The 26,807-nt window shown below is 52.1% G+C and overlaps 2 protein-coding genes across 2 annotated transcripts in view; both read right to left on the bottom strand.

The window, feature by feature from the left end:
* Positions 1 to 5,792: 5,792 nt before the first annotated feature.
* KLHDC7A (kelch domain containing 7A) lies at positions 5,793 to 8,153 on the bottom strand (the record flags this gene model as incomplete). The annotated part of the gene is made up of 1 exon (XM_080631012.1): positions 5,793 to 8,153. The coding sequence occupies one exon, from the start codon at positions 8,151 to 8,153 to the stop codon at positions 5,793 to 5,795; it is 2,361 nt and encodes a 786-aa protein (XP_080487138.1).
* A 5,659-nt stretch (positions 8,154 to 13,812) lies between these two features.
* IGSF21 (immunoglobin superfamily member 21) overlaps positions 13,813 to 26,807 on the bottom strand; it is a gene marked incomplete at both ends in the record, with an annotated part of 39,573 nt that continues 26,578 nt past the window's right edge. The window contains 8 exons of the mRNA XM_080631190.1: positions 13,813 to 13,886; positions 14,212 to 14,250; positions 14,351 to 14,543; positions 14,734 to 14,819; positions 17,617 to 18,064; positions 18,338 to 18,453; positions 19,232 to 19,350; positions 23,659 to 23,780. Coding sequence (XP_080487316.1) covers positions 13,813 to 13,886; positions 14,212 to 14,250; positions 14,351 to 14,543; positions 14,734 to 14,819; positions 17,617 to 18,064; positions 18,338 to 18,453; positions 19,232 to 19,350; positions 23,659 to 23,780 — 1,197 coding nt within the window. The remainder of the gene's footprint in view (positions 13,887 to 14,211; positions 14,251 to 14,350; positions 14,544 to 14,733; positions 14,820 to 17,616; positions 18,065 to 18,337; positions 18,454 to 19,231; positions 19,351 to 23,658; positions 23,781 to 26,807) is intronic.

The following is a 26,807-nucleotide window of genomic DNA, read 5'->3' as shown; positions in this document are numbered from 1 at the left end:
GCATTCAAGCTGCCCAGGATGTTGCTCTGCGCAGGATCCAGTTACTCGGCTCCTTCCCAAAGTGGAAGCATTTCCTTTGATTCCTTATTGTATTATTTTTCTCTTTTATTGACTTTCCAGCTGCTTTCTTGGTAGTTGTTGTGCATTGATGAGTATCGTGATAAATGCAATCACCCCACCACCTCCTCTTCCTCTCCTCGGAAGGTACTGGAGGAGAAGAGGTCCCTGTTGTGGAAGGGAAATACAGGACCTGGCTAAGCTGCTGCAGGTTTGGGTTTTCCACAGGATGGCTGGGATGGAGCTGGTGTTCCTCTTCCCAAACCCTTCCTGGAGCCTTTCTGGCTCTTGGCATCAACCCTAAGCCCTTTATCGGCTGTGGCCAGTCTGAGCACCTTCAAGCTCAGCAAGAAGGCAATTTCTGGGAGGTGTGAACTGAACAACTGATGTTGACTTGAAGCAACTTGAGCATCATCCAAAATCCTCTCCTTCGGAAAGCAGTGGTGAACTAAAGGTCATTTATCCCAGTGGGAATTTAAGTAATTTTGGGGCAGTGATCCTGCTTGGAATCTGTTGTCCACAAACCACATGCTCAACCCTTCTCCATGCCCAAAGCATGTTGTAGGAGAGTGACAAACAAAAATAGCTGACTTAATAACAAATGTGGTTTTATCTGCTAGATGGTAGCTTCTTGAGAGAGAGCATCTCCCCAGGTTGTCTTGGGGTGCAGGTTTTCATCCCAGGGTTGGAACCTCTAAAGAACCTGGGGTTGTTTTTAGTAAGGTCCATGAAAGGCAGCTGAGAAGAGCCCAGCTGCTGCTTTTCACCTTGAAATCACTGCCCAGTGCCTTGTGGGTGAAACCCAACTGAAACCCATAAACACCCCTATCCCTCTCCTGCAGCTCGAGGAGTTTTTCCTTCTCCCGTATTTGGCTCTTCTGTAAATAAAAATGAGCTTTATTGATTTTATTCCAGTAACAGAGAGTTGCCTTTGGCCTGAGCTCTCAGGGTGCTAAACTCCAGCCAGGAGCATGGTTTGGCTTTTTTCCTCTCCTTCCATAGCGTTTCTGATCTGTGTTTACGACGCCAGCGCCGACACCTCCTAAACTACAGTGTGGCTATAACCCGCTGGGGTTGAAATAGTGGCTGGCAAATGTTCCCTCCTCGCTGGAGCTTGTGAATCAAAACCCCATCAACAGTTGAAGCAAAAGCTTGTGCCGGGGAGGGAGAACTTCTGCTGGAGTCGATGCATATTTTATCACTGCGCTTATTCACACGCAGCCCTTCTCCCTTCGAACGCCGTCCGCGTTTTAATTAAAGAGTCGTTGGCGAGGCTGTTGTTCTGCCTTGGAAGGCCTCCAAATGGCCGTGTTTCCACCCCAAAATGGTCACAAGGGGATGTGCTCCCTCCCTCCCTGTCCCCGCCAAGGTTTGTCTTCTGCAAATACCGCTAATTACATTTGTCTGGCCAGACGCCGGCTCTGCGATAGCATCTTTCATTAGCGCTGACCTCTCCGTGCTCGCAAGGAGCTGGCGGACATTCCCAGAGTGGTGCCTTGTGGATGCTGCCAGGAAATGTCCCTTTGGCTCCAGGCAAGCACGGCTGGGGCTAAGAAGTGATGGGGTTGTGTTGAGCTCTGGTTCATTAGCATCTGCTTGTAGGTTCTGCAGCTTGGGTGCAGCTCCCTGTTTGCACAACTGGGTTGTTCCTGTTTGTGTACCAGAGCAGAGAGAGGCTGAGGCTGGTGCCTCCAGGATCTGCTCTACCAAGGGTTGGTGGTGGCCATGCATAGGTGGTCAGCTGGGATTGGGTGCAGGAGGGGTGAAAAAATGCATGGGAGAGGACAAGACACCTCTCCTTGGCTTTAAACCTCTCATGGAGGCTTTCCTAATGGCACCACAACCCATAGCAGTGCAGATATTGCTGCAGGCAACACTCCAGAGAGTCTAGGAGAAACCATGGGCAGGGGCTGAGCGATGCTGCCTCCCTTCCTGGCACCTAGAGATGCTCTGATGGGTCTTCCCCTTCCCCCTGGCTTGAAATTCCTCCTTGGCTCCTCACCCACCGCCATGAGCTTGCTCCTGTTTGTCAGGAACAAGAGACTTAATTTGTCAGTTCACTACATTTAATATTTCTTTCATGTATCACGTTGGCTTTAAATGCAAAACATGTCTGGAGAAGCTCGCTTTTTCTGGTTGAGGTTTTTTTCCTTTCCCACCCTGCTGTAGCCGATACATTGGAGGAAACCGTGTTGAACTAATAAAAAAAAGAGTTTAAAATGCTGCTTTTGCACTTCTTTAATTGACTTCCAATTTCCATTCGCATCCAGCCTGGCACGTTGCAAAGGGGAAAAAGAGCACTGAGCAAATAAGAACTGCGTCACCCCCTGGTTTCTTCTCATCATCAAAAATGTCAAAATGAAGAATCAGAATCAATGTACATTAAACTATGTAATTGCCTAAATATACATGGGAGGGGAGATAATGGGTCTTCCTGATTAGAAGAAGTTAGTGTAAAGGTTCTATGTGGCTGCAAAGCAGCACAGTGTAGTGCTTGCACCCTCCTTCTGGGAGATGAACCAGAGTGGGGGCCTCAGAGGGCAGCAATGGGTCCAGGAGCTGGTGATGAAGGAACTCTCTACTGGAGAGAGTATCCTTGAGGGAGTTATAGGGATGGAAGAATTGCTGGTGGATGGTGGAAATGGGTTTTCCCGGCTCTCATGAGCCTGGTGGTTGTTGTGTTCTCTTCCAGCATCTAATCCTGATGGTTCCTGACCCAGTGAGGGTCCTGGCTTTTGGTGACTGGTCTTGCAGCATGAAAAGAAGCTACCAAGAGCAGGAGCTCAAGCCCCATCCTGGTTGAGCTTATTGAGACCTCTAAGTATTCATTAATTGAACTTGCTCGGGGTGGTTTGTAGCTCCAGGGGGCAGGCGGTGGAGCTTTATTGATGCATCACGTGCTTCCCAACCCTTTTCCTTGTAAATCCTGGCAGCTTCACCAACCCAATCAGTGTAAATAAATAATATCCTGAATATCACAAGCTGCACTGAAACTGCTCGATGGGCTTATGGTTCTCCTGAGAGCTGCAAGCCTGTGGTTTAAAGCTGCTGCTCATCAGAAACACAGAGCTGGGGGTCTGGCAGAACTGGAAATCAATGGCCAGCATCTGGCATGGTGGCAGGAGCTGGTATTTGGTGACATCATGCTGGTATTTGGGGACAAAACCCAGTCATCCGGGTCTGAGTATCGGTTTGCATTTGTCCTTTGCCCTTTGCTTTCCCTCAACCGCAGCCAAAAGTCGTTTCACCATCAGTCACGGGATCCCTGCATGCTGTTGCTCCAAACCTGTCCTTCCCTGCAGAACAAGCAGTGCCCCAGCACAGGATGTCCCCAGTGCTTTTAATCTGTTAAATGCTTCCCCAGGAGAATCATGGTAATATTGGAGAGTGCAGGAGCAGGGGGAGAGCTGCCCATGGCCCATTATTGCTCATTGCTCACTGTCACACTGGGGAATGAGGAAAAGCTGCTGGGTTTTGAGGTTGCAGCCTGGCAGTAAGGAGTTAAAGGAGAGGTGAAATATTAAACGGAAGCTAAGAGGCATGGCGAGAAGGGCAGGATCCCAGGAAGGCTTTTCTGGGGGTGGAAATAAGAGCTGTCACCTGGAAGGGCTCCAACTCCCCAGCTCCCATCCAGCCAACGCGTCCTCTGCTCCCCAGCACCCAGCCTACTGTGGCAGGGATGATGAAGGGCATGAAGCCAGGATGCCGATGGGGGCAAGAGACTTTTGCAGGTTGCAAAGGGGCTGGGCTGCTCTGGGGAAGCAGCCACGACTTGGGTTTTGCTGGGGGAGAAGTAGAAATGTGTTGGAGTATGTGTGAACCCATCTTGTTGAGCTTGCTGCTCTGAGTGCTGGCTGTGGAGGTGGCTAAATAACAAGGAGGTAATAGTGAAGAGGTTTTTGACTCACAAGGTTTCCAGCCCAAACATCCCAGCATAGAGAGATGCTGAGATACAGGAGGCTGCGTCTCTGGGACATCTTAGGTGGGGTGGTCCTCCTGGGGTAGGAAGAGATGGGTGAAAGAGGCTGGACCATGGCAGCTTGAGGCACAGGGAGAGACTGCATCACCCACATGCTACAGCTACTGAGCAAACCTCAGAGGCTGGGTTCATTAACACAGCCCCCCAAGCTTTCCTGATACGGGTGGATGCCAGTGACCTCCATAGGAAACCCCAAAGGCAGAAACAGGAGGCCTCCACACAGTGATGAGAGAAGTAATACTTTTGGGAGCACTATAAGAGAACATTAACCTGAGCTCTCCTGAATCACGGTGAGCAGCAGGGTGCAAATGGTGATACCATGGGCTGCTCCAGCACCATCTCTTATCTCCAGGCGCTTCAAGCGCATTCATGACTTCATGCTTGTGAGCCACTGCCACCAAGGAAGCAGGTTCAGGAGGGTTTTATCCATCTGGGAGCGGGTTTTACCTGTCTGGGGCTGAAAGATGATGGATGGCAAACCTTTTGAGGGGAAGAAAATGCAATTACCTGAAGTCAGCTTTTGGCAGGACATGGAGACAGCAGAGTGGCATTGGGGAAACCCAGGGAAAAGGGGATAAAAGACCAGCTGCTCACATCCAGGGCCTTGGTTTGCTTTTGGTTGCCTCCTCAGAGATGTTGTTCGCACAGTAATTAGCAATGTAAAACATGCGTCAGCCTCTTTGTTCCCATTAGACTTGGCTACGGTTTGAAGTGATGCACAACAGTAGCCGTGGTTAATTTTACCCAATGTTCACTTTAATTTCATTTAAGACCAGCTGTCTATAAATCTATAGTGTCTATTTACATCACGTTCATATAAATATATATAGAATTCTGTGCTGAAAAGATAAATCTGTGCCTGGAGAAGAGAAGCTGCTTGGAGACCTCAGAGCAGCTTCCAGTGTCTGAAGGGGCTACAAGGATGCTGGGGAGGGACTCTTCATCAGGGACTGTAGTGATAGGACAAGGAGTGATGGGTTCAAACTGAAACAGGGGAAGTTCAGGTTGGAGATAAGGCAGAAGCTCTTCCCTGTGAGGGTGCTGAGGCGCTGGCCCAGGGTGCCCAGAGAAGCTGTGGCTGCCCCATCCCTGGCAGTGTTCAAGGCCAGGTTGGACACAGGGGCTTGGAGCAAGCTGCTCCAGTGGAAGGGGTCCCTGCCCGTGGCAGGGGTTGGAGCTGGAGGAGCTTTAAGGTCCCTTCAACACAAACCAGGCTGTGATTCTATGTAACAGATAACAAGGCACTGGTAGGAGCAGGGCACCCTAGCCTCCAGCCCTGGGGTGATGTATTTAGTCAAGCCTAAAGGCTCAACGGTGGCTCAATGCCGATGGTGTGATATCTCCTTAATGATCAAACCTCCTTGCTACGTTCCTCCACCTTAAAATACCCTGTGTGTTGCTTGTCCAGGTCAATATTAACCACCCAGGCAGTGCACAGCTGGGAGCCTGCAGCAAGCTGTGGCTTATTTGCATCCAAGCAAGCACACCTATGTTTAAATACCTCTAAGCAAACAAGTCCACCCAGCTCCGGCTTTGTTCTTCTTGTGTCTTCAAGGCTCGGTTTACTAGTAGTATCCAAGGGCAGTTTGCTTGCTTACAGGGCCTGGAAGGATGCCTGCTTGGTGGTATGTGTAGGTAACATTGCCCTGGTAGTGTTGGTGCCATGCTACATGGTCCAATGTGGGCTGGTGGCTTCTTCGACTGTCTTTCACCATCATATCATGCCTAAGCCACCACCACTACTGCATGGATCCCTCTAAACTTGTGTTTGTGGCATCCCTTCTTCTGGCAGCATCAGGACGGCTGGGAGGAGGCTGCCATGGGGCGATGGGAAGGGCTGCAGGTCCTTGGTCCCAAAGCGTGGAGAGATATGGTCAGCTAAGAAGCGTATGTGGAAGTGCCGGCCTACACAGTGGACCAAGCTGCCCAGTACAGCGCATTGGAAGCCACTGGGGTTGGCCATGGTGTAGGTGGCACATTCATACCATAGCTTGGCCTTGGCGCTGCAGCGGTAGACACCAATGCCTGTGCCACGGTGGAGGTCAAAGCGGTAGATGAAGCCGTTGGTGCTCACCATCTCGGCTGTCCTGTTCTTGCCACCGCTGGCCGGGCTGACCCTCCAGCTGTCCGAGCGGGCGGTGTATCGCAGCAGCACATAGCGCAAGGTGCCTCCTGTCACATAGATCTCCCCATCACACACTGTGGCCGTGTGGGCCACAGCAAAGGTATCATGGGGAAGGGGTGCGGTGAAGGTCCAGCGGTCCTGCCGGGGGTCATAACGCTCTACTGTGTAGAGACATTCACCACCAATGGCATAGAGGTGGCCGTCTAAGGCCACGAGCTTGCAGTGTGGCCGTGCTTGGTTCAAGGGGCAGATCTCCCTCCAGATGTTGGTCAGGGGGTCATAGCAGAAGACACGGTTGGAAGGTCTCTGCATCCGGCCCATGCCCTTGCAGCCGGCCACCACGAAGAGGTAGTTGAACATGCTGCACATAGCACACCCCTGGGAGACCACCTCTGGTGGCATGTGACAGAGGCGATGCCAACAGTCCCCTCCATCATCATAGCAGCAGAGACGGCTGGTGTGGAGGCCAGGCTCCTGCAGGCTGACATCTGCCACGACCATGCGCATCTTGCCCTTCATCCTCCGCCGCAGGATGAGGTCCCTCTCGCCAGCGTTGAGATGGCCGTAGATGGATGGTGTCCTCAGCACCTGCAGGTAGTTGTCGCTCATCACCTTGTAGGCAGCTTCCTGGAGGTGGTGGAGCTTCTGCGCCTTGGCTGTGCAGAGAACCTCGTAGCAGTTCCCCAGGTCCAGGCGGGTGGATGGTGGCATTTGGTCAGCACCGGCCACCAGCCCTGGGCAGGGGCTTGCAGACCATATGTCAACTGGTGCTGTGACCCTAAACCCCTCCATGGGCAGCTGGAGGTGGGGGCTCTCTGCTATGTGGAGGATGCTGTTCTTGCGGCCAGGAGATGGTGGCTCAGGAGAGGGCTCCAAGCTCCCCGTAGATGCTGGAACTATGGAAGAGGTGGTGGGATCCCGCATTGCCCAAGTTGGGTCTGGCTGCTGTATCTCTTCATTGACTTGCTCTGAGCTGCGGCACTGGGATGTTCCCAGAGGGATGTAGGGCAGAGACCTCCTCTTTGACACCGACTGGGAGATGGACTGGGCGTAGTAGTCATAGACTTTGCCTTTTAGGCCAGGGCCTGGCTGCCCGGCCCCGTCCTTCACCCGCTGCTCAGTGATGAACCCCTCCTCCACCTGGATCTTTGCAATCGAGGAGAAAGAATAGGAGGTGTCTGACCCTATGCTGCTCGTCGTCATCGTTAGCGCCAGGTCTGAGGTGATGCTGAGGGTCTGGATCATCGCCCCGTGCTCCTCAACCTCCTGGCTCATGCCTCCGCCAGCCAAATCCTGCTCCATGCTTTGGGCAAGGCTGTCATCATCCTCAGCAGTCCTGGGGGAGAGCCCTGTGCTGGGAGCAAGCATGTCCTTCTCCCCAGAGCGGCTCAGTGTTTCAGCTGCATCCCCAGGCTCGTAACAGCCCAGCTCACTTCCCAGATCACTTCCTGACTCACTTCCTGGCTCTCTTCCCACCTCACTTCCCAGCTCACTTCCTACCTCACTTCCCAGTTTGTTTCCTGCCTCGCTTCCCAGTTTTCTTGCCAGCTCACTCCCAGGCTCAATTCCTGTCTCACCTCCCAGCTCACTGCCCACCTCACTTGCCCTCCTGCCCATCCCCACTTTCTTGCCAGTCAGCGCCAGTTCAGAAACCATCTCCTCTTCCTCCTCACCCTTCGGCAGACTCCAATCCCACTGGGAAGGCGTGCTCAGTGTCCCAGCGCCACTCACTTGTGCATCCCCACCACCCCTCCTCACCTCCTCACCAAACACCCTCCTCCGCCGCAGTCCCACCTCATTGTCCCCATCCTCATCCCGATCCCGGGCAGCGTTTTCCCTCTGCTCTTCATTGGCCCGTGGGATTTTACCCCCGGCAGTCAAACGGGACTTATAGAACCTGTACGCCAGCGTCAGGAGGAGCAGAGCGGAGAGGACCAGCTTGCCGGCCAGCGGCATGTCGAAATGCCAGGACAGGGTTACCCGCTGGGGCATTTTTCCATGCCGGGAATGCGGAGAAGCCGATTAATGATTGTCGAGCGAGCCCGGAGCGTGGAGCTGAAGGTCTGGGGCAAGGTGACTTTGAGCGGACAAAGCTGGCAGGAGGCTTCTGGACAAGCTTTGCATGTTTGGGATGGGCTGGGCTCTGGGGAGAAGGTGCAGCCCGGAGCTGGTGGCACAGAGCCGGCTTTATTAGGCTGGTAAACAGAGAGGCTCAGACGGAAGCAAAAGGAAGCACAAAGGGAGGAAAAGTATCCCCTGTGAGCAGCCCGGTGGTGCTGCCTGCTCGGTTCTTTGGCTGTTTAGAAGCAAACGCGCAATGAAAGGAGAAAATAAGTCGTTTTGTCTGGGAAAGGTCCTCACCCCTGAATGCAGGTGTGGGAAAGGGAGGGAGAAGCAGCCCGGTGCTGGGTAGACCTTTGCTCTGACACCCAGCAGCTGCGGGTGACTAATTCAGTAGCCTTTGTTTGCGGCTTGTTAGCTAATGAAGGGTGACAGGAAATAGCCTGAAAGCTTCTGGGGTCTCTTCGAGGCCAGCGTGGAAGTGGCAGGAGAATTAAGAGCTGGTGGAAAAGGACCTGGGGGTTTTGAGTGTGTGTGTGTGGAAATCCATCACTGGAGAAGAAATCAAAGCAGGAGTTAAACTGCAGCTGGTAGCTGCCACATTGAGAGACCTGTGTCTGTGTGCATGGGGAGAGGGATGAACTAAGGAAAGTAAATGACAGCGTTGGGACCAGGAAGAAACCTGGGATGGGAGGGATGGGAGTTGTCATTTTGAAGTGATGCATTGCTGCATGGGGGGTGTCCGCAGGGACTGGAGTCACTGTGGGGAAACTGAGGCACAGAGACTGCCCGACAGCGGCACATTTGCTTCTTTCTCCCCCTGGAAGGATGTCAGTGATGTGTCTGGTCCTGTTCTGGATTTCCAAGACGCAGGGGAATTGTTGTCCCCATCGTCCCTGAGGCAGCCAGGTCCCAGTGCTTGGATTGCGGCAGGGGAAGGAGAGAGGAGGGAGCCTTGGGAATGGCATCCTGCTGTAACTGCTGCTAAGTGAGCTGAATTCTAAGGGATAGAATGAATTTCCTTTTCCCTGAGGGCAATGTCTTACATGCTGAGATATGCAGAAAGCAATAAGGCCCTGAGAGGCCCAAATATAGCTGGGGGTGGGCAGCTGCTCCTGTTTGCATGCAGGGACTCACTGGCTTGGCCTTAATCCAGTGGGATTTGGCAGAGAAATGAATCCAGGTGATGCCAGAACAACTCGTTGTATGTGGTGTAGGTGTAGTGGGTCCCTGCTGCATGGGTCATGGGTATAGGTGGTAGGAGGTCTTGCCATGGGTCTTTAATGGGGGATCTTTAGGGTCTTTATGCAGGGTCTTTAATGAGCTCATACCTGGTGTCCACAGCCTCCCAGACCACCTCCCAGGCAGCAGCTCATCTCCAGCAGCCATTGCATGAGGTCAGGCACTGCCTTTTGCGGTGGGGGGAGCATCTGAACCTCCTTGGGGCGTATTTCCCACCATCACCAGCACCTGCAATGGCTGAGATGCTGAATTTCACCTCATGGCTCCTCACGGGGTGCCAAAGGGGATGGGAGTGGTTGTATATCTGCTGCTAGACTTGTTGAGGATGCTCCTTAGGTGGAGGACCACATGCTAGACAGTGTTATATCTCTATATATGTATTTATATATGTATATAGAAAGGATAGAAAGGGAGCAGAGGGGTAACTCCTCATGCTGGAGTGGCAGGCAGGGACCCCTGTGCTCATCCCTGCTGTGAATGGGGAGAGCTCACCAATGGCTTTTAGGGGGATATTGGGGAAGTTTCTGCCTTGTATGGGTGCAGTGTGAGGAAATGCAGCAATGAAGAGGTTGGAGGAATGAGGATATTTAGATTAAGAACTGGGCTTTGGAGCTGGGTATGCACTGGTGGGATGCATCCTTTGGATGAGCTTGCTCCAGGGGCCAAAACAGCACCAGCCAAAATCCACTCACCCGCTTCCCTCCATTGTCTTTGGAATGGGGACCCAAAATCTCTCTCTTTGGCGTGGCCAAAACCTCATGGGAAGTGGTATCCTATCACCTGCAAACCCAGAGGGGCCTGAAGCCAGGCTGGAGCTGAAGTAACCAGGATCAAGGCTGGGCATGTGTTTGGGGCTCAGCGAATTGGTGAAGGGTCTGGGTACCCGAGTGGGGCTGTGACTCCTGGATGTCTTCATCTGTCACTGCTGCAGGTGCCTGCTTTAACCTGCAGGTAGATCTGCAAAGATCCCTGCATTCCTAAGCTGGGAAGGATGAATTATGAATGTACTTGATGGTCCTATGAACCTGGCCATAGCAATAACTGTGCCCAGTAATGAGGCGGGGAGGCAAGGAATGCACCGAGCAAAGCCCACTGCTGCTCCTATCAGTATTGTCAGCCCCACTGAGTTGAAGCATCCCTGATTTTGTGTCCCCCACATCCCAAAGGCTTGGGGGCTTGGATGAACCACATCCTTGAGAGAAGCAGGGCTGCGCTGCCAAAACCCTGAGTCTGGTGCATGCCAGGCTTATCCTTGTCATTTTATGGTCCTTGGGAGCATGACACATGGAGCACGACACATGGAGCACAGGGAGGGATGAGGATGTTTCCAGCAGGCAGCTTGCTGTGGTTGCGGTTGCCTTCACATATGGCAGGATGAGGGGACCAGAGCCTGACTGCTGAGCTTGAGCTGTGAGAGCTGATGTCAGGAAGGAGGATCCCCATGTCTGACGTATAAATGTGTGCTTTGAGGTGAGGAGCACGAGCAGCCGCGTAGGGACCAGGGGCTGCATCTCAGAGCAGCAGTGATGTCTCATCACTTGTGATTCTAATTGAATGTAATTGCCTCTTCCAAATCTTGCTAAACCCTGTTCAAAGTCCCCTGAAATCAGGGACCATCGATAACGCTGCTCCTTGGGGCTTTCCACTGGCGTCATCCCCAAGAAGCACCATTAATATTTCACAAGCTAATCATATCTCATAGGCAGGTTGTCAGCCGTGGATCTGTCATCTCTCATCAATAATGAACCAACCTGAGCAGCTCTTTCCCCTCCAGCCTCCTGCATTATTCACTGCCAGGTTCTCAAACAACGGGGTGTGTGGTAGGGGGGAGCCAGGGATTTAATTGGTGTCTTCCATAATTACGTGTGGGAAGGTGGATGGGGATGGAGAGTGAGGGCTGGTTGGTGGTGGGTGAAGGTTGACAGAGGGCAGGAGGTGAAGGCAGGGTCCAGCACAGTGTGGATGGTTTTCTTTGGATCACTACTTGATGGGATGACATCTCTTTGTGTCCATCGCCTTGGGGGACTCTGGGAAAGCAGGCAGCCTCACTGCCCAAAATGAGAGACTCTTGTGTTCCCTCCCTCATTGCTTTGGCTGTGCTGGTGCCGAGAAGGTTCCAGACTATAGCCTGATCCATCACCATGCCAGCATCCCTGGGGAAAAAAACTAAGCATCCCGCATGCCCATGGAGGGGTGGCTTTGGGATGCAGGACCACAGCGCCCACTGATGTCCTCCCAGCTGCTGGATGTGAAGGTCATGTTGCTCCCAAGATATCACCAAGTAGAGCTGGATAATGGTGGTACTGCCACTGTAATGCTCCTCATTTCCACGGTTCCGGGCTAAAGCCGCCACATTTGCATTTAAATGGAGGTCTGGGTGTCTGTAAATCCTCATTTTTCGAAGCGAGAAGGACTAATGGTTGTTTAATCACGTTGGGATGAAGCTCACGGAGTATCTCCAATGCAGTGAGGAGGACGAGAAGCATCCGTGCTGTGGTGGAGGCTCTCCTGTCTGCTCAGCAGTGTGGGGGGAAACAGCATCATGCAGATTTCCCTAAAGAATGCAGATTTCTCTAAAGAATGAAGGTTCCCTTAAAAAACAAAGGTTCCCTTCTCACCCAGGGAGGTGCAATGAGTTGGAGCAACAAAAGCAGTCAGAGAGGGAGCAGGCTTTTGGGCAGCTGGTCCAAAGGGATGCGGATGCTTGGATGCTGTTGCTTCGGGATGAAAGCAGAGCCGCTGAACCTCCTACACCCCAGCCAGTTCCAATCTGTCCCTGCATTGTTTCCAACCCAAATTGTAAACCCATGTGCTTTTATGTATGGGAAGAAATGTGTCTGTTCTGCTCCTCTGAGGCTGCAAAATCGCTCGCAGCGAGGTTGGCAACAGAGCATGGTGGGGACTGAATCTGCTTAATAATAATTAATCATAATAGTAATGATAATGCTTAGCACTTGTACCGGGCTTTGCAAAGATGAAGCACCACATGGCTGCTGACTAATCCTATAGGATTAAGAGTTCCCAGAGGAAAAGACAAGGGAGCACCCTGTTCTCAGGTTCCTCCCAGTCGACATCCACTCCCCAGGGATCCTGGCCTGGGGCTGGATGCTCTTAAGGCGTCATGGGGATGGAAAGCAGCCAGGAAAACTGGGCAGGATTGGGGCAAAACCACATGGTTTTTGCAAAGAGCCATCCTTCAGCAGGATGAATGCTGTACTGGAATGTGCCTGGTGATACAGGGCACCATGAGAATGGCCAGGATCTGGCCATACTGGACTGTTATGTGTTTCCATGGTGACAATTAGCCAAGAGGGATGGGGAGGGTGGAACAGATCAAATGTGGGTGCTTTAAACTCAGCTGGTGCCGGCGCTGCCCGATGGGGCCCATGCTGCCCACTCATGTGTGAGTGCTGACATTTTGGGTTGGGAGCTGCCTGTCACTAGAGATTGACTGTCCAGCCCGGGACAAGTGATGTGCATGATGCCTGTCTTCCAACAAAGCTGATTTGACCTGACCAAGGTCTGGATAAAGCCGGTGATCCAAGCTTTTGGGCTCCCAGCACCACCGTCTGTGTGCATGCGGGCTGAGTGGGGCTCATCTCCAACACAGAATCATAGAATAGTTTGGAAGTGACCTTCAAAGCTCATCCAGTCCAACCCCCTGCAATGAGTAGGGACACCATCATCTAGATCAGGTTGCCCAGAACACATCCAGCCTGGCCCTGAATGTCTCCAGGGATGGGGTATGCAGCACCTCTGTGGGCAACCTGTGCCAGTGTTTCACCACCCTCAGTGTAAAGGATTTCTTCCTCACATCCAGCCTCAATCTCCCTCTTTTAGTTTAAACCCATCACCTCTCATCCTATCACAACAGGCCCTGCTAAAAAGTCTCTCCCCACCTTTCTTAATGGTCCCCTTTTAAGAACTGAAAGGCCACAATAAGGCCACCTGGAGTCTTCTCCAGGTTGAACAACCCCAACTCTCTCAGCCTTTCCTCACAGGAAAGGTGCTCCATCCCCTGATTGTTTCTGTGGCAGTGCAGTGGGAATGGTATAAATGGCTTTTCCACAGGAAATCTGGTCCTTGTCTCATAGTGGACACCCCCAAGACGGTGCTGGGTACCCCAGCACAAGGCAAACCATAAAGCACAGCCTTCTACCAGGGGAAAGATTTCTCTTTTTCCTTTTAATTAAATTGTCTGAGGAAGCCAAGACACAGACAGAAAGAGATCGAGACTGTAAAGAGTATAGAAAACCAAAAAGAGAGCATAGAACCGATTGATGGAGGTGTAAATGCTGGGTGGAGCCATACGGAGGAAGAGGAGGAGGAGGAAGAGGCAGGCAAAGCTTCACGTTAGCTCCAGGATCACTGTTAGGGTGAGCGCCAAAACTAGTCTGAAGCCACAGTGGCCGGTAAGTGAACCTAGGCAGGAGGAGAAAAGGGATGGGAGATTAGGGAGCCGCATCTCACTGCTTGGGTTTGAAGCAGGATGGGGTTACCATGTTTTCTGGGGGGGGCAGGGATCACTCTCCTAAACCTGCTTTGGAGATTGTGTGGTTAGGGATACTGCAGGGAGCTTCTGTGGGACCCCTTTTGATGCAAGGACATCCCTTCCAAAGGCAAGGGCTTGAATAATGCAAGGAGAGATGGCCAAGGGCTTTGGGCCATGCAAGGAGAGATGCTCTGTATGATCCTTCACTCCCTGGGGTGTTTTGGGTTGAAATACCAATGCCTCCCCCCAACTCACCATTGGAGTCCTCTGTTCCTCTGGGAATATTTGGGTTTTCTAATGAGAAAAAAATAGCAGAGAGACAATTTTATTGTGTGTGTGAGGGGAAACGAGTGAGGATTCGTGGAGGGAGGGGTGACCCCGTTTGCTGCCCTACCAAAAACGATGAGCCGGGTGTGGGTGTCAGTGGAGCCCAGGGGGTTCTGGGCAGTGCAGCGGTACATGGAGCCATTGAGCTCGGCTGGAACCCTCTCCAACACTAGCTCCTTGCCATCGTGCTCGGCGCTGCCATCGAGGAGCCGGCTTCCCACTCGTGTCCAGGTGAAGAGGGGCTCAGGGAAGACTTCGTTCTGCAGGGAAATGGGTGTAAGGAGTGAGCAAACCCTGTTGTATGCCTGGAGCAAGGATGGGGTCCAGCTGAAATGCAACCCAAGGCCACCAAGCCAACCCCATAAAGTGCTGGTGTGGATGCAAAGCTGTCCATTGGCATGGCATTGTCCCCATGGCAATGGGGATGGATGGATGGATGGGGATGCTGACCTGGAAGCCCTGCACCAAGATCCTCACGGTGTCTCCGACACGGGCTCTCGTTGGGGTCATGGTAATCTTTGGGCCCTTTGGAGCAACTGTAAGAAAAGAGGACAAGAAGGGACATCAGCTGAGCACAAGATTCCCAGTGCTGGTGGGTGCCCTTGGCTGGGGTTAACGATGGTTTGATGAATGATTGTGGTGAGGGGTGGCATGGCCTGTGCCAGCCCAGGGCGGGCTCGTGGCTTGGTGATTGATGGGCAGTCTGGTGGATGTCCAAATGACTGATAGACAGGTAGGCAAGGACCCTGCAGGAGGATGAATGGGAAGACTGAGATTGATAGATGACTGTAAGAGGATGCGTTGATGGTGAAGGACACATTTCCTAATCACGCCTTTCTCTGCTCAGAAACAGGAGTCAAGAGAGGTCAGGTTGGGTTGAAGCCATGGAGACTGACACCTCAGGAAAGCACCCTCAGGACAAGGTGGCCTCGGTGAGTCCTGAACAAGTGCTGTTAGCATGGGAGATGGCCACAAAGCCTTGCTGGCACCAAATGCCAAGCACAGCCCTGCACAAAGGAGGGGATCCCAATTGGGTCAGGGTGGGATGGGGCAGCACCAGGAGCTGCCTGGTCTTTGCATGGAAGGAGCCTTTGGCAGGCTCAAAGGGGAAAATGGGCAGGAAGGAGGCTGTAGTTTGCTAAAAGCGTGTATCTCATCCTTTGTATCTTCAAGCACTGCTGTAGATGGGACAGGCTGAGCCTGAACATCACCCCAGCAGCACACAAAGGGACAAACAGCCACCAGAAAACACATCAGTCTGTGATGGTGGACACTGGCCCTTAGAAAGGACATCCATGGCCCACAGTGCTCTGCATGGACACACGCCAGAGACCGTGGTTGTGCACCTGGACTGCAATACCCATGCAGGATCCATCCTTTCAGTGTTGGAGCAGGGTGGATGGGCTGCAGATGCTGCACCATGCTATGGTTTATACCAAAAGATAGCTTTCTGTACCAAAGCGAGTGGCTTGTCTTGGTTTCAGTGTGGCTTTTATTGAGAATACATGTAGTGTTTATATACTATTTATACAGAGAAAGGGGTTTAATGGGAGATCTCCTGTGAGGTTGCCCAAAACCTGGGTGTAGATGGTGGCAGTGGGGTGCCCAATAAGGTGCCCAGGCCGGAGGCATCTTAGGGCATGAGGAGGACTGTGGATCTTGGGGGGCAGTTTGGGGTGAGCTTTACTATTACAGATATTTGAGCTACTGGGGAAGAAGCAGCAAGCCATCAAGGTCCTGGTGTCATGGGGAGCCCCCGAGAGTGGACACCTAAGCCTGATGAGCAGAAGAAGGTGTGAAAATGCAGGACTTAGGCTGGTTTTTGGCTGGTTGCATGCTGGGAGAGAGCTTTAATGCTCTGTGGGCAGGAACAGATAATGCAGGGCCCTCTATTATCAAGGGAGCTGCTGCTCCTCCCTGCTGACTGCCAGCCTCTCACTGACCTCCTCATTGGCACCAACCTCCCACTAATTGAGGTGGCTGATGAGCTGAAGACACAGAGCACCAGCTTGGAGAGGCTTGTGCACATTGAAGCCTGTGCCAGGGATGGGTGGGAAGCCAACAGGGTGAAGCTCTCCAGAAGATGGTGCATCTCTGCTCATGCAGTGAGCCAAGTGCCCTACTTGGCCAGGACAAAGCCCAGTCTTCCTCACCCAGCTCAAGGGGAGGAAGGCTGGAGCAGCCTGTCCAGGAGGGTACCCTGAAGCTTGGCAACCCCAGTGGAGAGCACTCCCAACAGGGAGGCCTTGGCATCAACCCCAATACCCTATCACAAATGGGGCCTCACCAGCCCCACAGGCTCCCTGCATGCAGGGGCCAGTCTGGCCCATCCCCAGCAATCCCCATGGGATGAGTCGGGTGGTGATGGCCAATAAGGGTCATGGCATGTCCTCAGGTCTCTTGGGACTGGGTATTGATGGATGGAGGTGACATTACTATGGGATGAATGTGTCCCCCCCCAGCATGACCCCAGTCCAGAGGAGCTCCTCCATCCCATCCCCTCCCATAGGTAACGCTAAGGGACTACCACCTCCCCACCTCCCTGCAGGCACTCAAGGCAAAGACCCAGCAAACACCGGGTCCCCCAACACAGCCCCCAAGTCTAACACCCCCCTCCCTGCTCATCCCTACACCCAGCACAGCCCTGGCTTCCCTCAAAACCAGCCCATCCTTGTCCCCCCCTGCCCTGGTCCTATGCCTTCCCTCTATGTACAAACACTCATTCCTTTCTCACCAAGGGGGCTTCATGCATCACAGACCATCCCCCTCCAAAATCTAGGGCTGTGCCCACATTACCTCTTGCCATTGACATCACTGCCTTGCTCTGATACCCCAGGAACCTCTATTCCCTGCTACACATCCCCCCAAAGCCCCACTGCCTGCATCTAGAGCCCCTTTCCCAGCCCTATGTCAGCATTGCAAACCCCACCGTATAGAATCCAGATCTTGCTCCTCTTTGTGGGGCACCTTGAGGCTATGAGGACTTGGGGAGGCAGAATCCCCACTGCCTCTTTCTTTCCCTCGCCATTCACAAGGGTCTCTGCACCCTATAGACCCCAGGCCACTCCCCTACTCATCCCTAACAGGAGGGGGGATGAGCCCTTCTTATGCCTGATGGACCGGCACTCCTACTCTGACACCCTGGCATCACCACCTTTGACCATCATGCAGCCCTATGTGGCACCTTGTTTTGGCCTGGGGGTGCATGAAGACACCCCAAAGAAAATAGAATAGAGCAATGAAAAGAGGAGAAAAAGCACAAAAATGGTTCAAAAAGTGCAAAACCCCCAAGAAACAGCCCCACGAAGCCACCACGGACTGCATGGACCTTACCAAGCGTCACCTCAGACTGCATGGGCATGGAGAGCGCTGGGTGCTTCACCTCGCAGCTGAAGAGCGCCTCATTGTCGATTTGGGGGTTGAGGGTCCAGGTGAGGGTGGCCCGCGCCTCCACCGTCCCATCACTGACGGGTGCATGCGTGTGGCGGAAGTAGTAGATGGGCTCTGCCACGTGCACCCACCGAGGGAATTCCCGGCTCACCACCGTCTCGGGAATGGTTTCGGTGACGGGATCCCGCTCGGCTGCCAGCCCCCTTGGGGGGTCCAATGTGGCCAGGGCTTGCCCAGCTCCCACCTCGCCTTCATCCGTCAAGGATTTTGGCACCTTGGTGTCATCCAAGTCGCGGTGAAGGAGGTTACGCGGTGCCCAGTTCCCAGTGCCGACCGGCGGCTCCGGCAGTGGTGTGGCCTCGATGGGTTCCCCGTCCCTCTTGAAGTACACCTGCAAGGGGACAAAAGGGACAGTGAGACCAGTGAGGATGGTCACCACCGCAGACATCCCCACATCCTACCCACTTGGGTGGCTTTGTGTGGAGCTGCTTCCCAAAGTGCCCATGGAAAGATGCTGCAGGGTGAGACTGGGGTAGCAGGCAGCTATTTGCCTTACTTTGCCTCCAAAAGCACCACATATACGTGATATATTTTTAACATATGTATGTATATATTTGTGTTTGCTTCACATATCCATATGGAAGATAAACCCCTGGGGGCTCACCAGCGGGGCGGGTTTGCCACCAGAGACCACACACACCAGGGTGAAGTTCTGTGCCTGGTAGCGGCTGAAGGGTGCTGGTGTGTCAGCGGCGAGCACCGAAATGGACGTTGGAGGAGCTGCCAGGGAGCAGAGCAGGGGCATTAGTGTGATGTCCTCAACACCCACCCATTTCCATCCTCATCCCCATCCTAGTCCTCATCTCCATCGAATCATAGAATGGTTTGGATTGGAAAGGAGCTTAAAGCTCCTCCAGCTCCAACCCCTGCCACGGGCAGGGACACCTTCCACTGGAGCAGCTTGCTCCAAGCCCCTGTGTCCAACCTGGCCTTGAACACTGCCAGGGGTGGGGCAGCCACAGCTTCTCTGGGCACCCTGTGCCAGCGCCTCAGCACCCTCACAGGGAAGAATCCTTATCTCCAACCTGTTTGAATCTCCTCTGTTTCAGTCTGAACCCATCGCCCCTTGTCCTATTGCTCCAGTCCCTGATGAAGAGTCCCTCTCCATCATCCTTGTAGCCCCCTTCAGACACTGGAAGCTGCTCTGAGGTCTCCACGCAGCCTTCTCTTCTCCAGGCTGAACAGCCCTGATGTTCTCAGCCTGGCTCCATACAGGAGCTGCTCCAGCCCCTGATCATCCTCGTGGCCTCCTCTGCACTTGTTCCAACAGCTCCATGTCCTTATGCTGAGGACACCAGAACTGCACACAGTGCTGCAAGTGGGGTGTCACGAGAGCACAGTAGAGGGGCAGGATCCTCTCCTTTGACCTGTTGTCCCCATCCTCATCCTCACTCCCATCCCTGGGGATGGAAAAATGAGCCAAATCCCTGCTGTCCCCCAACCCTGAGACCCTGCATTTGCTCCCCCTCCAGTCCCACCCATCCAGGGCTGCACTCACCCATCACGTTCAGGAATACATTTCCGGAGGCCAGGACCACCTTCTCCCGTGTGGCTCGGTCGTAAATCCCCACATGACACTCATAGGGACCATTGTCTGAAATGCGCACCTCAGGGAGGCTGGAGAGGAGAGACAGAGCTCACCACCCGCTTCCCCTTCCATCCTGACCCCATTTTCCTGGGGGATGCAGTGGTCAGCATCCGGATCTCAAGGTGTCGGATGGGGTTGCTTTTTACAGGTGACAGGGATCAATACACTATTAATAACTGCAACGGCTGCAGGAGAGAGCTGTGTAATGTGGTTTAGCAGGTGGAGTTTAGCAGCACTGACAGCTCCTTGGGAGGGTAAGTAATTGCATTATAGAAAGGAGAAGCTTAAGGGAGGTAAAAGCACCACCAAGAGCAGAATCCCAAGAAGCCTGGACATCAAACATCTGCAGAACGCCGATGTTAAAGGCTCAACACTGGACATTACAGACCACTCAGGCGATGCAACGGCTGTAGCAAAGCGTGGCGGATAAAAAGCATCAGAATCTCCAAGCAAACCCGGAGTACACATGGATCGATAGATTATCTAGGGTCTTTACAGAGATATAAAGAAAACCAGGAGAGGAAGGGATGTGCAAAAGGCTCAGTGCTGCTGGAGGTGGAGATATCACATCAGAGGCAAAGGAGCCACTTTGCTGACTAGCAGCATCCCACCTCACCAGTTGCAGCATCATCCCACGTCCCTGGCTGTTAGCATCCCACCCCATCAGTCAGCATCATCGTCCCACCTTGCTGACTGGCAGCATCCCACCTCACCAGCCGGTAGCGTCCCACCTTCCCAGTTGGCAGCATCATCCTACCTTGCCAGCCAGCATTATCCCACCTCAGTGGTCAGTGGTATCCCACCACAGTAACAAGGATAAGATCATTTCCCACATGGAGCACCATTAAGCACTCCCAGCTTAATATCCTCCACTTTTCTGGACAAACCAAGGCATGCGCCTCATAGGGCTTCCCTATCCTGGGGTAAATCTGGCTCTGGTTTGCTGGATCCTTTCTGGAAGCCTCTGGCTGCCTTCCCATGCCTCATCCTTGCTACACGAGCCCCCCACCAGCAGGAACAAGCCCCCATCGAAGTGAACAGTCACTTGGGAGCCCCTTTTAATAGCCTTGACGCTTTCAACTAAGCCTCCTCCATCTGTTCCAGCCTCTAATTACCCACTCACAGAGCAGGAAATCATCCACACCCTTCGTTAGTGGCTTGCAGGAGCAGTTTTGGTCCCCACCAAGCTGGGGACACCATGTCCCAGTGGCTGCCAAGGACAAGCCCTTTGGGTTTGCACGTCGATTTGGGTGAAAATGGTCCTAATTGGGTCGGTTTGATGTTTCTGCAATGGGTAAGGACCAGAGGGAGGGGCCTCCCAGCCCTGCAAAGCCAAAACACTGCCCGTTATGTCCTTTGTGTCCTCTAAGCATGCAGGAAATAAGGGGAAAAAAACCTATGTAGATATTCATAAAGCAGTGCCTTCCTCGACAAGGGTGGGTTTTTAATCAAAGGAGGGGAAAGGAAATAATCCAGGGCTGGATATCTCTCAGCTTTGCTCTTCACATCTGAGCGGGCGGCGTTCAAAGCCGCTATGAAAAGAGGCAGCCCCAGCAGCCCTCTGCGCCGTGCAGATAAGAGCCGCGCCGCTCGGGATAACGCTCCGTGGGATGGCACCGACGTGCCCGTGCCATTGCAAAGATGAAAAGAAGAGACGAAAATCCAGAAGGGTAAAATGAAAGGGAGAGAAAAACCGAGTGGAAATGGCTGGGAAGCACCTGACCCATCACTAAACCCATCCTAATAGTGCTCCATTTCTTCACCAGAGCCCAAAATAAGGCAGGACACCCCCCCCCTCCAAATAGAGCATCAAGCCAATGATTCAGAAAACAAGTCTTTTCAGAGCCTCTAAGAAATATCTCCTTTCTCTCCAGGCAACTTGCTGTTTTGCTCTTAAAAAAGGCAACTGTGTGAAAAGACTTTTGCCATGAACATCCCTGGCTCCACGGATGATTTGCCGGCGCCGTGCCGATGATTACCGATGCTTTTAAGTTCCTGGTCCTAGAGCGGTGAAATTTTCTGCTTGCAAATTCTATTAGTTCTACAATATGTGGTGAAAGGGAGGAAAACAGAGGGTTCTGAGCCAAAAAAAGCAGCTGGGGGTGGTGCAATGTGCCATTACCGGGTGAACAGGGCACGTCCTTGTCCCTTGCTCAAGGGATGCTTGTGATGTCTCGCTGTGTGCACAGGGGATGTTTTAGTCTGGTTTAATACCCCAACTTTCCTGCTGCTTCCCTGTTTGAGGAGAGCAATGGCTAAATCCAGCATTGAGTGAAACCAGTGGGTTTATGGCAGGAAGCAGGGCTGGTGAGTTAGGGAATGTGTAATCCCTTTGTGAAGCCGCCAACACAAGCTCTAAACAACAATTAGTTGTGTCAGAAATGTGTACAGCATCGGAGTGAGCTGCTGAAAGGAGCCTGTGCTCCACGGGGAAACAAAATAAAGGAGTGGAGCAGCCTCTGAGCATCTCCTGAACATCCTCTTGGGCAACCTATTGCCTGAGCATCCCCTGAGCAAGCCCCTGAGCATCCTCTGATCAACTCCATAGCGTCTGAGCAAGCATCTGAGCCATCTTTGTTCATTGCCTGAACATCCTCTGACCAACCCCAAAGCATCTTCTAAGCAAGCCCCTAACCATCTCCTGAACATCCCTTTGGCAACCTATTGCCTGAACAGCCTCTAACCAACCCCCTGACCAACACCACAGCATCTCCTGATCATCCCCTGACCTTCCTCTAAGCAAGCCTTGAGCATCCCCTGAGCAAGCCCTATGGTATCTCTGAGCATCCTCTGAGAATCCCTGAGCATCTCCTGAGCAAGACCCTGAATATCCCAAATATTCCTTGAACAACCCTTGAGTAACCTCTGAACATCCCAAGCTTCTCCTGAACTTCCCATGAGCAAACCCTGTGCATCCTCCCGAGCAGCCTTGAGTACCCTGAGACTCCCCATAGCACCTCCTAAGCAAACCCATACCGTGTCCTCTCCAGCCCTGCTTTCCTGCTTTTTCTCCACTCCATAGTCACTTTATTCCCATGCAGCCATCCAGCACACTTGCTCTTCCTTGTAATAAAACCCCACCTCTGAGTGTAACAGAAAAAAACCAGCAAAACCCCCCCAAAACTCAAATTCCAAGGAATTAGAAGGAATTTCCACTTGTGCACGTGCTCATCTGGTGGGACCAGCCCTGTCAAGCCCTTTCCAAGCACACGCAGACATTTGGAGTTGGAAACATCACATCACTTTGAGGCAACAACTGTATTTTCCCCATCAGCCACAGAATTCTTATTACAACGTTGGGAAACATGAGCTACGGAATGCGATTGGCAACTTCTCATTTAAAAAGGAAACAAAGAGGTAAAAAGTAATAATTGTGGAAAATACATACTTCACCCTGGCTTTTTTTTACCTTGAATTAAGTCTCCCCCTGACAGTTTTTACCAGATTTGGTTTTGCTTTTATTCCATTGTCAATAAAGCAAGTATGTAATCAGTAATAAAGCTGACACCCCTGCAAGTGATTTTGCACTTGGAAGAGAAGCAAAGACAAACTTCCACACTGCCTGCTTTAAATATAGATAGCTATTTTGTTGTTTTCCCAAGCCTTGCTTTTCTCTGCCCATTTTCACCCCTGGAAATCGCCACCAATGTCACCTTTTCCCTAGGGACAAGAAGGAACATTTGGACAACCCTAGGATATTTGGTGACGGAGCATTAAGGCGTGATAATTTCTTTGCAATGCACTGAATCCCTGGGACAGTCAAAGAGGACACATCAAGTATTGCCCAAATCATAGAATGGCTTGTGTTGAAGGGACCTTACAGCTCATCCAGTTCCAACCCCTGCCATGGGCAGGGACACCTTCCACTAGAGCAGCTTGCTCCAAGCCCCATTGAACCTGGCCTTGATCACTGTCAGAAATGGGGCAGCCACAACTTCCTTGGACAGCCCGTTCCCATGCCTCACCGTTCTCATAGTGAAGACTTTCTTCTTATCTCCAATCTGAACTTCCCCTGTTTCAGTTTGAACCCATCACCCCCTGTCCTATCGCTACAGTCCCTGACGAAGAGTCCCTCTCCAGCATCCTTGTAGCCCCCTTCAGACACTGGAAGCTGCTCTGAGGTCTCCACGCAGCTTCTCTTCTCCAGGCTGAACAGCCCCAATGTTCTCAGCCTGGCTCCATATGGGAGGTGCTCGAGCCCCTGATCATCCTCGTGGCTTCCTCTGGACTTGCTTCCCTTCAATACCTTCAACTACCCCAAAATAGGGCCAGATTTCTAAAAATAGGCATTAAGAAGCAGCCAGCATGCCGGAGAAGGGGATATCAAGGTGACTTACCGCACGGTGGACTGGTAGACCAGATCCTCCCTCTTCCGATAGTTCTCCATGTGGGAGAAATTGGTGGAGAACATGGCATCGAAGGTGAAGATCTTCTGTTTGATGGTGCCACCATCGGTGACCTGCAAAAGTAAAACCTGGATATGAGATGCCCTAGGTCATGTTTGCAAATGCACGAGCAGCTTCACACCCACTTTTTCATTTGTAATATGTTTTTATTATATTTATAATTTCTTTACTATTTTTCTTAAGCATCAATAAATATTATGTATCTTGTATGAGCTTGCTGAAACCAAAAGCAAATCCAGTGCATTTCCATCCTGTTATCGTGTTGCCAACTGCCATCTCCATCTGCTCAGGGGGGTTGTAATTTTTAAGTGGAAAAAGGCTCTTTTTAGGAGCAGGGAGGACTCGTTTCTTCCCTGTGCCCCTCAGCGTCTTCAGATTTATCTTCCCCTCTTCCGAGGAGCAAAGTTTAGCACGAAATTAAGTAGGAAAAGGCAGAGGAAAGCAATATGCGTATGTGTGGATGCAGATTTTGGGGCTGTAACATCTCAGATCGGTCCATCAGAGGATTGGAACAGTTATTTTTTAACACAAGCCAGGTGCAGAAGAAAGGGATTTGGGGGATTAACCCCCAAACCAGCATCTCTCAGGGAGGAAACCCATTTTGCCACCCAGCATTTCTCTCCCCACTTGGACAAAACTCATCTTTGATTCCAGATTTGATCTTTTTCCCCTTTTTTATGGCTAAAAGAAAGGGGAAACAAACCCAAACTGCTGACACTAAAACCACCTCTTCACATTTATTTGTCAAGGCTGAGGCTTTTATTGCAAAGAAAATACACGCTGGCAGGGATGTGGGATAAAGAACTGCAAGAAGAATTATCAGTGTTGTAAATCTCCGGCCTTGGGAATGAGGGGAAGTTTTCAAGGACGTGTCTGATTTTCCCTGGCTTTTATTGATGCCGTGGGGTAGGTGTGGGGAGAAATCTTGGAGCTGCTCCCAGATTGAGAAGCTCTTCATGGATCATCTCAAAGGGATTATGTTGGGGTGCAACAGAGTGGTTGGTTCAAGGAGGGATGCTCAGGGAATGGGGATGGGGAGCAGTGGAGGTGATGCTCGTAGACCAGGAGTTTGCAGCCACAGGAGTTCCCCAGCACATCTGGACAGATGAGGGCAAAGCCAGAGAGCATCGAGCTACATCCAAGGATGGGAGTGGAAAATGCAGCTCAAAGCATCACTCGTGCCACCCATGGGACCCCTTGTATCCCCTGAGGATGCACAGGGAGGCATGATGCTGCAGCCTGGTTGTATCCTTAGAGAATTACAGGCAGTTAATAAGCTCCTGTGGAAAGGCACATATAGAATAGTCCCTCTCCAGGGATTAGACCTACTTTCAGCCCTTTATGTGTGCCCTGGGGTCAATTATTTTGGAGAGGAGCTGCATATGAAGTTGGTGAAGCCACAGGGGTGCAGGAACAGCCAAGCCACTTCTTGCTGGGTTAAAAAAGAATGACAATTCAGCAGCATGTAATAGTGATTGCCCCACATTATGTGCCCACATTGAGGAGCAGGAAGAAAGAGGCACAGGACGAGGAAAAGGCAGGTTTAGGGCAGCAGAGCTGAGCTCAGGCAGCCCAGGGCTGCCTGCTGCATTGTGTATAAACCCTAGTAAAAACCTTATTCCTGACAAAACACCTGCAATTGCCACTGCACAGGGAGACATTAACCTCCTGCTCCTTCCTGCTGTCACTGGGGCAGCCCCATCCTGCCTCTTTCCTCTTATTGGAGGCCCTTTGCTGTTCCCAAAATACACTGGTACCGTTAATATTGCTGGAGCATCTCACTGGGATGCTCATGGGTTAGATAAGCATCACGGAGAGATGGGTGCAGGACCAAGGGGATCGGTGGGGATGGATTGTGGAGGACAAAGTGGTTATACAGGGACAGAGGCTCTCCATAGCACTCTGGGACATGAAGCATCACTGGGCTCCAGTTCTAGGGCTGAATTTACACCCTTTCTCCAAGGAGCTGCAACAAGCACTTGCTGTGGCAAGAGGGAAAATACAATGAAGGAGCTGCAAGGAGTGAGAGCAATGCTTAGTGTGCTTCCAGGGGTTTGCAGCATTCCTACATCCAAACCCATGTCACAGCCTTTGGGAGAAACACATCATGCTGGAAAACCCCTTCTCTAGCTGATATCCTTCCTCCTGCCCTGAGCTTGCTGGACCACTCAGTCCTTCCTTGCCCAGAACCATCCAAAACACCACCAGCAGCACACTTGTCTTCCAAAAATACAGAGTAGTTGATTGATTTGCCCAAATCCGGATGGTTTGATCCCAGAATGAGCACTACAACCCATCTTTATCCCCCAAAGGGCAGCACCCATGCTGGTACCCCCCTCTGGCATCACTAAACCACATGCCTGATCAAACAGGTACTGGGAAGTGCAGCCCAGGCTCCCCACTGCATCCCTGGAGCCAGAGTGATGCCCATACCCAGATGTAATAAAGAACTCAATAAACTGTGCTGCTGCTTGTGACCTTCTTTCCCTGCCTGAGCATGAGGAATTTAAAGGGTTCCCCACACTGACATGCAAATGATCATCTCCCAGGTGGATGAATGGCACGAATCAAACCTCTCGCAGTTACCAGCCCAAGATCTCTCCATCAGCAGCTTCACTCGGATCTTACAGAATATCCCTGCAGCCTTAGAACTCGAGTATTTTTACCCTATAGAAAAGCAGGTTTATAAATCAGAGACACAACCCGCCATAAGTGGGGTTGGCTTGAAAATAAGGAGGGGGCTGTGAATTTCTGGGGTTGAGAGGTAAAAAGCAGCATCCCGATGCCTCTAGCCTGGACCATCTCCAGCATCCCCAAACCAGCATCCCCAAATCTGGGCTGTTCCAGCAGCATTGTACAGTATAGGAAGGGCTTGCAACAGCCTCAGCACATTGGGTGTCCTTCACTTGGCTCCTCCATCCCAATTTCCCCCTCCCCTGTAGCTGATGCTGCTGCGAGTAGTGACTTTATCACTGTCACCAGCAACATTTCCTGCTTGGAACCACCGAGGGAGCCACCGGAGCTGTAACGTCTCATTGCTCCTAATGGGCAATGGCAGAGGCAGCCCCTGCGGGGACTGA

This window comes from Psittacula echo (genome assembly GCF_963264785.1).
Source record: "Psittacula echo genome assembly, chromosome: 17".
NCBI classification, from domain to species: domain Eukaryota; kingdom Metazoa; phylum Chordata; class Aves; order Psittaciformes; family Psittacidae; genus Psittacula; species Psittacula echo.
The sequence above is the reverse complement of the archived record's forward strand: the minus strand, read 5'-3'. Positions and strand labels throughout refer to the sequence as shown.